Source organism: Giraffa tippelskirchi, chromosome 13 (genome assembly GCF_054371585.1).
Source record: "Giraffa tippelskirchi isolate mGirTip1 chromosome 13, T2T-mGirTip1v1.2.pri, whole genome shotgun sequence".
In the NCBI taxonomy this organism is placed as follows: domain Eukaryota; kingdom Metazoa; phylum Chordata; class Mammalia; order Artiodactyla; family Giraffidae; genus Giraffa; species Giraffa tippelskirchi.
Genome location: NC_137287.1, coordinates 78,735,640 through 78,748,158, shown reverse-complemented (window position 1 = coordinate 78,748,158; position 12,519 = coordinate 78,735,640). Strand labels below are relative to the sequence as shown.

Genomic DNA, 12,519 nt, shown 5'->3' with positions numbered 1-12,519 from the left:
TAACCCCATGGGGAGGAGCACACTGGAAGTATTCCCGGAAGAGGGGAGGCTTGAGCCAAAGTTTGAAGGATGGGGAGAAAGTGGGTGAAGAGAAATGAAAGCACATGCCAGGCGGAGGGCATGGGTCAGGGTCACTGTCAGGTCATGAGCCAGCAGGACAGGGTCAGGAACTGCCTGGGCATGTCGGTAACTCAGGGAGGCTGGAGGCGAAGGGGAGGGGAATAGAGAAGGATGGAGATAGGAAGGAACAAGACCAAGAGAAGTTGTGAAGTCAAGATGGAGAAGTTTGGATTTTATTCTGAGAGCAATGAGAAGCTTCTGGAGGGTTTTTAAAAGAGGTCTCTCAGGGCCTCTCCTTGGCTCAAAAGTGGCAAGCTCCTTGTAGCAGCTCCCATCTCTGGCCATGGAAAAACCAAAGTCCATACCGTGGCTACAAAGCCCTTCATGATCCACTGTGTCCTAACTGCCATCTCTCAAATCTCCTCTCCTGCTCCTTCCCCCCTTACTCACTGCTCCAGCTGCACTGGGTTCCTTGTTGTTCCTTAAATGTGCCAGGCCCACTCCCACCTCAGGGCCCTTACACATGCTCTTCCCTATCTGGCGTACTCGTTCCCCAGACCTCTACATGTCCACATGGGTGTGAGATCTGTGCAGGCACACAGGGCCCCGTGCTTAGAAGGGCCTTGTGCTTGGTTTCATGTCCTGCCATTGCCATCTTGAAATTCTGAACACATTTGAACAAGACGCCCCATCTTTTCATTTTGCGCTGGGCCCCACAAATTACACAGCTGGGCTTGTCGACATGGTTGCCTCCCTCTTTCCTTCCTTCAGATCTTTACTTGGGTGTCCTCTTTGCAAAGAGGCCTATTCTGGATACCTGGATTAAACCTGCAACCCCAGCCCCCAGCCTGGCACACCTTACCCCATTCTTGGCTGTGTTTTCCTCCAGAGTATGTATCTTTCTATTATACCGTACATTTTACTCTTCAGTTTGTTATCTGCCTTCTATGAAGGCAGGGGTTTTTGTCTGTTTTGTTCACTCTCATATCCCTCCAGTGGTTCGCAAAGTGCCTGGCATAGAGCCATGCCCAATAAGCATTTGCTGAATGGATGAATGAATTAACATCATGAAAAATGGACTGGGAAGTATAAAGGGGAGTATCTGGAGGGGGACTGGCTTGGCTGTTGGACTTGTCCAGGCTAGAACTGATGAGCAAGAGACAAAACTATTGAGCCTCAGTCTTCTCATCTTTAAAATGGGCATCATACCTTCAACCTAGGATAATCTGTAGATAAATTTAGAAAAGTACAACCTCTTTTCTTTCCCCTCTTTCAGTGAAGACTTCTCAGCATAGCTCATAGGCTGTCCTCTACTCTTAGCTATTTTTACTTGTTTTTTCCAACTCAGTTCTGAAACCTCATGAAAACATGTTTAATACCTTGTGATGGGTGGTCACCCTGGTCCCTCATGGGACAATGTTGCCAGGTCCGGGATTTCTATGTTTGGTCAGCCCACCGGACTGTCAGACTTGCAAGCACCTTAGTAGGCCTTCTCTGCCTCATATCTTCTCCTAGGCTGCCCTTCATATTGTGACCTGTAGAGGGTGCTGACCAACATATCCCTCTTGTGCCAAACTCCTGCCTCTGTGTTGGTTCACTCAACAGGCATCAGGGTCAGAAACTTTCCAGGCTCTCAGTCCAGGGGGGAACAAAAGGGATGAATAAGATCCACCCCCTCCCCCCAGGAGTGGCTCCTGGACCCTTGAGGCTGTGCTTTCCAATCTTCTTCCCTTTGGGACATGCAGAAAAAAATAGTTTGGGCCCATGGGGCAAATAGACAAGGTCACGCAAAGCTGAAGGCAGCAGGGCTGGAGATTCTGGGCTGCCCAAGCCCGACCGGACTGGCACACTATTTAGGGCACATCGTGTTGGGAGGCTCTGCCTTCCAGAATAGCCACCGGGTCTTACTGCTACAGCTGAGAGGTGATTTACTTTAAGCACCAGCATTCAAAGTGAAGAACCCATTCCTTGCTCAAAAGACTCTAAAAACTTTGTCTAGTCACACCTGTTAAACTTGTAGTTCAGTCCAGTTCAGTGCAGTCACTCAGTCGTGTCCGACTCTTTGCGACACCATGAATCGCAGCACGCCAGGCCTCCCTGTCCATCACCAACTCCCAGAGTCCAGTCAAACCCATGTCCATCGAGTCAGTGATGCCATCCAACCATCTCATCCTCTGTCGTCCCCTTCTCCTCCTGCCCTCAATCTTTCCCAGCATCAGGGTCTTTTCAAATGAGTCACCTCTTCGCATCAGGTGGCCAAAGTATTGGAGTTTCAGCTGCAGCATCAGTCCTTCCAATGAACACCCAGGACTGATCTCCTTTAGGATGGACTGGTTGGATCTCCTTGCAGTCCAAGGGACTCTCAAGAGTCTTCTCCAACACCACAGTTCAAAAGCATCAATTCTTCAGAGCTCAGCTTTCTTTATAGTCCAATTCTCACATCCATACATGACTACTGGAAAAACCATAGCCTTGACCAGACGGACCTTTGTTGGCAAAGTAATGTCTCTGCTTTTTAATATGCTATCTAGGTTGGTCATAATTTTCCTTCCGAGGAGTAAGTGTCTTTTAATTTCATGGCTGCAATCACCATCTGCATTGATTTTGGAGCCCAAAAATAAAGTCAACCACTGTTTCCACTGTTTGCCCATCTATCTGCCATGAAGTGATGGGACCAAATGCCATGATCTTAGTTTTCTGAACGTTGAGCTTTAAGCCAACTTTTTCACTTTCATCAAGAGGCTTTTTAGTTCTTCTTCACTTTCTGCCATAAGGGTGGTGTCATCTGCACATCTGAGGTTATTGATATTTCTCCCGGCAATCTTGGATTCCAGCTTGTGATTCCTCCAGCCCAGTGTTTCTCATGATGTACTCTGCATATAAGTTAAAATAAGCAGGGTAATAATATACAGCCTTGACGTACTCCTTTTCCTATTTGGAACCAGTCTGTTGTTCCATGTCCAGTTCTAACTGTTGCTTCCTGACTTACATACAGGTTTCTCAAGAGGCAGGTCAGGTGGTCTGGTATGCCCATCCCTTTCAGAATTGTCCACAGTTTATTCTGATCCACACAGTCAAAGGCTTTGGCATAGTCAATAAAGCAGAAATAGATGTTTTTCTGGAACTCTCTTGTTTTTCGATGATCCAGCGGATGTTGGCAATTTGATCTCTGGTTCCTCTGCCTTTTCTAAAAACAGCTTGAACATCTGGAAGTTCAGTTCATGTATTGCTGAAGCCTGGCTTGCTTTGTATTATTTTCTTATTGCAAGAATTTAGCATACAATACGAGGGTTTAAAGAGTTTGGAAGGCTAAACTTCTGAACTCTAACTTTCTTTTTATGGCACCATATTTACTGTTTGGTTTTGGTTTTGGACCATGTGCTTTTGAGACCAAACAACTAACTGAAAAACTTTTGGAACCACGCATATCTACAAGTTGGCTTTCACATAACATCTCTGGACTTATTCTGCATTATTTTTTAATTTCCCCAACCAGATGGTAAACGCCTTGAGAACAGGACACTCTCATCTATTTCACTGAATCTCCAGCAGTGGCTATCACTGTGCTTACTGAGCACCCGTCACTGTTCTTAGTGATTTCTGCTACATCTTTATAATAACAAGAATGATGATCTAACCACTCCCACTTAATGGATGAACAGTTAAGACTTAAAGAGGTTTGGTGACCTCACAAGGCCAAGCTGGTATGTAGCACAGCCAGGATTTGAGTGAGGTCTGTGTGGCTCTAGAGCTGGCATGAAGACACTGAGAGAGGGGTGCTGGGATCCAAGTCCCATTGCGTGTCAGGTGTCTGCTGGGGAGATGAGGGCATGGTCCTGAGCTTAGGGCCTGCCTGGCAGACATCAGATCAGCTCTCAGAGGACTGTAGGGTAATGCTGTAAAGACGTGGTGAGGGCAGGGAAGGCTGGAGGCCAAAGGGTGGGCAACAGGTAGACGTGGGCTCAGAAATCTGCCCCGGGAGCTCTTCTCCCTTTAGAGGAGTCAATCTTTCTCTTGATTTCCTTTGTTCACTTGTAAAATGGGAATATTCTATAAAACTGGCACACACTATCTAATAGGGTTGTTGTGGGGCTCAAATGAGATTGTGCAGCTTTCCAAAGGGTCGCTGGAGACTGTGGACCCAGGATGCCTGCAGAGTATCATCAGCCTAATTCACATTAGGCACCAGGCACAGCGGGGCATGCATATCCTGATACATGTATATCCTGACACAGCACTGCAGCCTAGTTCCTTAACATCGGGGAATCAGTCTCTCAATCTGAAAACGGGGGTGATATCATATACTATGCCTAGCACATAGTTCCCTGGTGGCTCGGGGGTAAGGAACCCACCTGCCAATGCAGGAGACTTGGGTTTGATCTCTGGGTTGGGAGGATCCCCTGGAGGAGGAAATGGCAATCCACCCTAGTATTCTTGCCTAGAGAATCCCATGAACAGACGAGCCTGGCAAGCTACAGCCCAGGGGGTTGCAAAAGAGTTGGACATGACTGAGCAACTAAACACCAATAAGCACACAGTAGGTGCCAAGAAATGGGGGTGCTTGCTCACTTCATCTTGCTGAAGCCAGTTTGGGCAGCCCTCTCAAAGGTCACTTCCCTAGGCTCTCCAGGATGGGGGAGCAGGGAGCCATCCTGAAAGGAAGGAGTCCTGCCTGGGACTGTGGCTCCTTAGGGAGGCCTGGCTCCAGCCCCGGACAAGCAGTGGAGTTCAGCAGGCCATCCTGTGGACCTCCTGAACCATGGCTAGTTTTCTTGGAGGGAAATTCCCCTCTAATTGCACTGGATAAACTCTCCTGAGCTTTGCCAAGCAGTAGCCCCACCCTGGAAGACAGCCCCTGGGGTGATAATTTCTGGAGCATCTCTGGGCTTTGTGCTTCTGGAACCTTCCAGAAGGTTCTCACTAGTCTAAATCAAGTTGCCCAGTCCACACCATGCCCCAAATGTAGCAGAATACCTAAGTGGGCAGAGTCTCTTACTCCTCACTGTGTTCCCACTCTGAGTCCAGTTCTTGGTACCTACTTGGTGCTCAGGAAATGACCCGTCCAATGACTGAATGACTGAATCTTCCCAGAAGTAATTTTGCCCAAACCTCACTGGGAGGCAACGGCTCTATGGTCTCCACCATGAGTCTTGAGAATGGTGACCACATCTTAACCGTCTTTGAACATCTATAGTGCAGCACAGGGCCTTCCCAGGTGGCTCAGTGGTAAAGAATCTGCCTGCCAATGCAGGAGGTGCAGGAAACACTGGTTCAATTCCTGGGTCAGGGAGATCCCCTGGAGTAGGAAATGGCAACCCATGACAGTATACTTGCCTGGAAAATTCCAAGGACAGAGGCACCTGGCAGGCTACAGTCCATGAGGTTGCCAAGAGTCAGACACGACTGAGCACGTATGCAGCAGCAGCAGCCCAGGGACAATGGGCCCTGAGGCTCTGAGTGCTGGCCCTTGGCTTAGAGGACGTGGACCTGCTAGGACTTCGAGTGTCACCGGGACCTCCACCACTCAGCCCTGACTCTTCATCACACCGTGGAGAAGGCCTCGAACCCTCTGACTGGCAGGGGAAGCCCTGTGCCTTTTGATGTCCTGGCCTCCTCTGTCCCAATTCTCTGTCCTACCTGCTCCCAACCCCAGCTCCAGTCTGCCACCTCCTGGCTGCAGCTCATCTGCCCATGTCTCCCAATCCTTCTATACTTCCTTTCTCCCTCCTATGGGAAGTCTTGGGTTATTTTATGATTTATTTTTTGACTGTGTCATGCTTGGCATGTGGGATCTTAGTTCCCTGAGGAGGAACTGAACCTGTTCCCCCGGCAGTGGAGGCATTGGAAGCTCGGAGTCTTAGACACTGGACCTTGAGGGAAGTCCATGGGAAGCTTCCTCGATCACCTGCTCTTGCCCTCACCACACCCCTGTATATACCTGCACTGAGGCCCTGCCCCAAGTAGCATTAACTACCCATCTCCCTTCTAGACTGTGACCGCCTCGTGGCATGGTCTCAGGGCTGTTCATACCCCATGGGCACACAGGGCTCGGCAGAGTGGACGCCATCAATGTTTGTGGAATGAATGAACGAGGCCTGCCCACCAGCCCACAAAGCCCTCTTCCCATGAGCTCCCCAACAGAACGTGGGGAATTTCCTCTAGGATGTCCTGCTGCGCCCTCACACCCACCCAGCTGGGACAAGATGTTCCAAACAGCCCCAACAGCAGCTTCCCTTCAAGCCAGCCCCGGGACTCGGTTCTCTGTCACCACAGAGCTCAGGGGTGCCAGGCTGCCCTTCCCAAACATAGCTTGATAATGACAGCTCTGGGCTCAGGAAACTTCCACAGCTCTTCTTTGGTTCTGCAGGGTTAGGTCTACGCTTCATTCTTGTAAGCCCTCCAAGTCACGTACTCCCTGTAGGCTACCACATGGCTGGTGAGTTCCCCATACACCTGTTACCCCGTCACAACGGCTTTCCCTCAGGCTCACCTGGGACTAAGGGCCTCTGCTCCTGCTCTTCTGCTTACCAGGAAGCCACCCCTTTTTGCCCCGACCCTCCTCGTCTGACCTGCCTGACTGCTGGAGCCTCAGTGCTGCTGTGTAAGGACTCGCACAAACTCACAAAGCCTGTGCGTCAGCCTCTCCTGAAGTGGGCTGCGAGCGCCTTATATTTCTTCCCACACCCCTGCCCTGCTCCGTTCGAGCACCCTCCCTAGACTGCAGAGCACTGCCCTTCGGCAATGACGGAGGGTTGAAGATAGGCTCCTAGGGTAACCCCTAGAAGCCCAGGTCCCATGGGGGCCTCACCTCCAGTACTCCTCGCTGGGGCTTGTCCTCTTGAGGGTCTGGTTGAGTGCCTGAGAGACGTTGCCAGGCAGGGCAGGAGGCTGCGGGCTGTTGGTGATGTTGGGGTTATCCAGCACACTCACGCAGTCGGGCGTGTTCCAAGGGTTATTGCAGTAGGTCCAGGGCAGCACGGACGTCATAGATGAGAAGAAGTAGTAGAAGGTGATGCAAACGACCACGTTGTAGTAGATGCCGATGTATGTGGACACCACCATCATGCCGTAGCCCACACCTGGGGGACGGGAGGGGCAGGAGCAGCCTCACACACCTAGCTGAAGGACGCGAAGCTAATTTTGAAGGGCCTAAGGGGCAGGTCAAAGCCTTGGCAGAAGCGAGCTGGGGGCTGAGTTGGGGGGCGGGCGAAGGGCTTTTGTGTATGCACATGGTAGGAGGAAAGGGTGGAGGCCAAGTAAACAATGGATCCCAGCATGTGTCCCTGGCCTTGGCCATTGATGTGGGCCTCGGGTCAACACCAGGGTTCCATAGGGGTTGGCAGTCTTTATACAGATGGGTGAGTCAGCACAGCCCCCAGAGGCCTGTGTGTGTGTGTGTGTGTGTGTGTGTGTGTGTGTGTGTACCCCATCCAACCCTCACCTTTGAACATGGGGCTGATCCTCCAGACCCCCAGGCAGCCCTGACTTGCAAACTGGCCGAAGGAGAGTTCCATGAAGAAGAGGGGGATCCCACAGAAGATGAGCATGATGATGTAGGGGATCATGAAGGCTCCTGGTGGGCAGGGAGAGGGCTGGCTCAGGGCCGGCTTTGGGGGAATCCCACCCTCTTCCTGCACAGAACCCAATAGCAGAACCTTTGCAATTGGCTGGGCTTCCAGGAGGGTGTGCCATGCCCTGGACTGGAGCCACAGTCTGAGGCACACTGCTCATGGCCTGTTTTTGAACTTGACAAGGGTTCCCAGGAAATCTGCTCTGAGCTGAACCCAGGTCCTAGAGCTGCCAGGTTTGGGTGGGAATTGATGACTTAACCAAGCAATTTCATACACATTAGCTGATGGGGTCCTCAAATATCCCCTGAATCATTTTGTAGGAGGCTGCTGAAATGCAGGAGGTATAAAACTGAGACTTGGGAGGTTGGGTTGCTTTCCTCTCTACCTTTTCTCCCCTCGAGGGAGCAGGCTGCCAAGGTCAGAGGATAAAGGGTACCTAAGCCAGGGGTGGGGGCAAAGGAGATTAGGGCCAGAGGCCAGCCTGTCTGGAGTGGGGTCTGTGCCGGAAGGGGGTGGCTGGGCCCTAATGGCTGGGCTCTATCCATGTGGGTGGCCCCTGCCCTGTGTCCACTGGGTACCTCCCCCATTGCGAAAGCAGAGGTATGGGAAGCGCCAGACATTGCCAAGGCCCACGGCATAGCCCACGCTCGTCAGTACAAACTCGATCTGGTTGCCCCATCTGCCCCGATGGAGGCTGTGGTCCTTCTTGGTGGCCTCGCTGGGCATAGCACCATTCTGTGCAGACAGGAGAAAAGCTACCATCAGCAAGGCATTGGCATGAGGTGCCTGACCCTTCAGGCCTCCCCCAGTCGGGACATCGTGGACTCTCCAGGCCCTCACTCCCACCCTGGGCTTCCCCTCTGCCAGCAGGAGCTGCAGGCAGGCCTGGCAGAGGAGCACAGAGGAAAGAGTGGCTGCCAGAGGGTGCCAAGCAGGGCCTCCCTCACCAGCCCCCCAGCACCCTGTGCTGGGAGCACCAGCCCACCTGAGGAGCTGCTGCCAGCATCTGAGAGGTGGGGCACTGAAAGGGAGCTCGAGTTGAGAGCCCCCCCAGCCCCAGCCCCTCCAAAGCCTCCCCTCTCCCCTCTGGGAGAGGATCTCGGAGCAGCTGAGCCTCATACCAAGCAGCCAAGCTGGGCTGGGAACAAAGGGGCCTTTATCCAGACAGCCCCCCAACCCGCCGGCACCATATTGCCAGGCTGAGCACGCTGCCCATGGCAGGTGCCTGTGGGGGAGGGGACGCTGAACCCCTTCCCCGACTGAAGGCTTTTTCTAGGGGACACATGGTGGTCGGGCTGTAGGGTACAAGAAGGGGGAAGCAACTGAGCTGCACCAGACCTGAGGAAGGCATTCTGGGACTCAGGATGGGAGGGCCAGGGGAGCCATCTCTAATTGCCCATGACTGGGGAGGGGAGCCCTGGGGAAGATGACCTGGGCTTGGGGCGGGGGGGAGTTGCTGGCCATGAATTGGGGAGGAGACCAGAGTTGTAGGCACCTTGCCAGACTTGGAGGACAGACTCTGGGGAGTTCTAGTTCCAATTCCCTCAGGGGGACTAGAAGGAGTGACTCTGGAAAAGGGTCTCTGAGCTGAGAGAGCATGGGCTGCAGAAAAGGGGGCTGGTCAGGAAGGGCTGATGGGGGGTTCGCCGCAAAGGAAGGATGCGGGCTTGCTTGCCTGGGGAGCTGTGGGGCTGGACTGGGTGGCCTGAAGCCCCACTGAGGATCCCAACCCCACAGTTGGGACTAACCCAGGAAGTCCCTTTATACGTGTGAGCAGACCCGTCTCCCATGCCATGTCCCTTCCACCCCTCCGACTGAGTCAGCCACCCTGAGCCAGAGCCTGAGGGGTCAGAGGAGTCTCACTAAGAGGCCAGAGAGGACCCTGAGAGTCACCAACAGAGAAGCCCCGAGAGGCCCTGAGTGACAGAAGGAGTCTCCCAGAGGTGGGCTGTTCTCCTGAGAGAAATGGCCAGGTGTCCCTGAGGACACCCAGGATCAGAGACATAGCCGCATGACCTCTGAGGGACTGCGTGGTAGTGACACTGACCCTCAGTTTGAAAGAGAGAGGTTCATGGCAGGCAGGCAGGCATATTAACACATGGGCCTGGTGCTTTGACATGCTGCTGGACGCTGACACTGACCGACAGGCGCAGCATCGGGGAATGGTCTCACCGGGCCTGCGCCTTCCAGGAAGGCCTATTTGGGAAGGCAGACCCAGAGGCCCCAGCACCTGATGGTGGCCGTCCTAGCCATGCACGCTTTGCTCTCAGTGGGCGCATCTGGGGGGCCACTTCGGGCTTCCACAGCACGTGGGTGCTAAGGCACAGACACCCTTGTCCTGCACAAAGGTGTCACCTCCCACCCAGCACTGCCCAGAGGAGACCCTGAGCCTCACATGGTCCTGGGAGGTCTGGGGCCCAGTACCAGGACCCCTTCACAGAGCACCCAGAGCCAACCAGCAGAGCCTGTGTGCATTCACTCGCGGAGGTTTACAAGCACCTACTATGTGCCAGGCCCTACCTCAGGCTCAGGAAATTCAGAAGGGAACAAAACACACCCCGACCCACTTAGAGCTAGAAGTCCAGGGGGAAGTAAGCCATTAATGAGATAAACACATAATTTTGACATGCAACTTAAACGTGACCACAAAGGGGAATTTATCAAGTCACGATAGTGTGAAAGGATGACTAGGGTTGGGGTGGGAGCAGGGTGAGGACACAGAAGGCTGCCCTGATGAAGAGGCTTGAAGGCCACCTTGGCCCTGGGAGAGGGCAGCTCCTAGTCCTGGTGTGACAGGTCCCTACAGAATCCTGGCTAAGCCTGTCACCCCCTCCTAGGGCCTTTTTTGGGGACAGGCCTAGCAATAGCGTAGGGTCCAGGGGGCATTTTTTCAGAGGGCATGAGGCCTGCCTGGTGTAGTTTATCCATTCCCAAACAAAGCCCAGCCAAATAGGCTTCCTACATGTTGATCCTACAATAACAGTTTTATTCTGTCTGAAGCTTGTTTACTTAGGAGCACAATGGAGGATTGTAGCAGCTGCACAGTACATGGGTGGGGTCACGAAGCAGCAGTTATAGCCGTAAGAGAGACAACTGAGGATCCAGGGTGGCCTCACAGGTGGAGCAAGGGCAAGGCCTCTTGAAGAGACAGAGGCCCTAAGGTTTGATGTTCAAGGCCTGACCAAGCTCAGTGGGACCAGACTTGGGCCTCTGAGGTCTCTGCTCCTCCCTTGGTGTGGAGGGGCCCGGGAGGGCGGCCAGCAGTGAGTCACAGGCTGACTGAGCCCTCAGGAGGCAGTGGTGGCGTTCACGAGCAGCACACTACTGAGCCTTGTGCTCAGCACTTCAGCCCTGCCGGCTGTGCCCCTTGGAGGCCCGAGCCTGGGGGCCTGACGCCTGGAGCTGGAGTTGGGGATGGGACTGTGGCGGGAAGTAACAGACAACACGAGGTGTCCGCTATGCAGAAGGAGGTGCAGTGATGCCCTGAAAGTGGTGGGAGGAGCTCCCAGCAGAAGCAGCACCAGCTGCTGCTCCCTAGCCCTGTATCCCAGCCCTTCGGAGCCCCATTCAGGAGCTGTGGAGGGAATGCTGCCGGAGCCCCATTCAGGAGCTGTGGAGGGAATGCTGCCGTGCGGGCCTGGTCCACAGCTAGGCCTGTGACTTTTCATTCCAGTGCAAGCTATGTACAGGCAATCTGACTGGTGAGGGCGTGGCGCTCAGTAAAGGACAGAGGAAGCCCACCTTCCTCCAAGAACACTGGAGGGAAGGGTCCCTCTGTAGGGGCTACTGGGGGCTTCAGTTCCCTTCCAGCCCTCCTCTGGGGACTCCCCTCCACTTCCTTCCTGGACAGCAATGCCCAATACCGGCTAGACTTTTTTAATGCTGCACAAGTTTTTTTTCTCCTTGCATAATTTTCCTCATTTTAAGCCCTCCACTCTTTTTCACCTGCTGGGTGGAAGGTCTGTCACTGATAGTAACAATCCCTGCAGAGGTTGTTGGCTCTGAGGTGCCCACAAAAGAATCTCTTTGTGATCATGGGTTTGACCCAGGCTGGTGGCCCATCTGCCTAACACAGTTCAGCCCTGCCGACTGGCAAGGCTCCAGGCTCCTGCTGCCCATCACCCATCTCCCACTGTCTGCTGCCCCTCGCTGCCCTCCCAATCTCCCTCCCTCGCTCACACCTGGGTGGTGAGTTAAACCAGAGTGGCCTGGTGCCCTTCTGGGTTGGTCCCTCCTCCTCGAGTTCCCTGGATAGCCCCTACCCTCACCTCTGGCTCGTCCTCATTGGCCTCATGGGTGATCTCAAGGGTGGGGATTGCCTCGCCCTGTGCCCAAGCTTCCCCAGGCCCAGCAGGATGCAGGCTTTGGGGCGTGCCTTCCACAGCTGTGTGGGTGGGCTGGCTGATCATCCTCCGTGACATCTGCCATGCAAAGACATACTCACATAAGACCCTCAGAGCCCCTGTCCTTAGAAGCAGTCATTGAGGCAGCAGTGTCCATGCCTGCACAAGGATCTGTGACCTGTCTTAGGTTCACAACCTCCCACCCCATCCCTGCCCAGGAGGGTGAGCCACACTGAGCAGTTGCTCTCCCTAGCCCTCTGCCCTCTCTTTATTCACTGTTCTGGGCGAGCTCCTGGAATTCAGGCAGTTCAGCTCCGAGGGCAGAAACCAGAGCTCCCCCCACACCTTGGGCTTGGCAGGGCGGGGATCTCGCACTGGGGTTTAGCATCCTAGCATTCTAGAATCTGCACCCTCAGGAGTCCGAACCTCTTCCACTCTCAGCATTGAGAGACCTTAGCTATAAAATCAGGGGACAGACAGATAACCTCAATAGATCTCCTCAGATTCTGGAGCTCTGCCTTGCCTGGAATTTGCTATTTCTGACT

The 12,519-nt window shown here is 53.6% G+C and overlaps 1 protein-coding gene across 11 annotated transcripts in view; it reads right to left on the bottom strand.

Annotated features, from left to right (window-relative positions):
* The window catches only part of LOC145531450 (sodium- and chloride-dependent glycine transporter 1-like), a 33,508-nt gene that overhangs the window by 7,328 nt on the left and 13,661 nt on the right, over positions 1–12,519 (bottom strand). For 4 of the 11 annotated variants that reach the window (XR_014072456.1, XM_081554001.1, XM_081553998.1 and 1 more), the window contains exons 3-6: positions 11,900–12,052; positions 8,210–8,366; positions 7,502–7,633; positions 6,869–7,139 (exon numbers count right to left, since the gene is read on the bottom strand). Coding sequence is in view for 8 of the 11 variants with exons in the window: in XM_081554001.1 (XP_081410127.1) it covers positions 6,869–7,139; positions 7,502–7,633; positions 8,210–8,366; positions 11,900–12,052 (713 nt within the window). In the remaining 3 variants the exon portion in view is untranslated. The remainder of the gene's footprint in view (positions 1–6,868; positions 7,140–7,501; positions 7,634–8,209; positions 8,367–11,899; positions 12,053–12,519) is intronic. The other 7 variants (XR_014072457.1, XM_081553999.1, XM_081554004.1 and 4 more) reach the window with 4 other exon arrangements.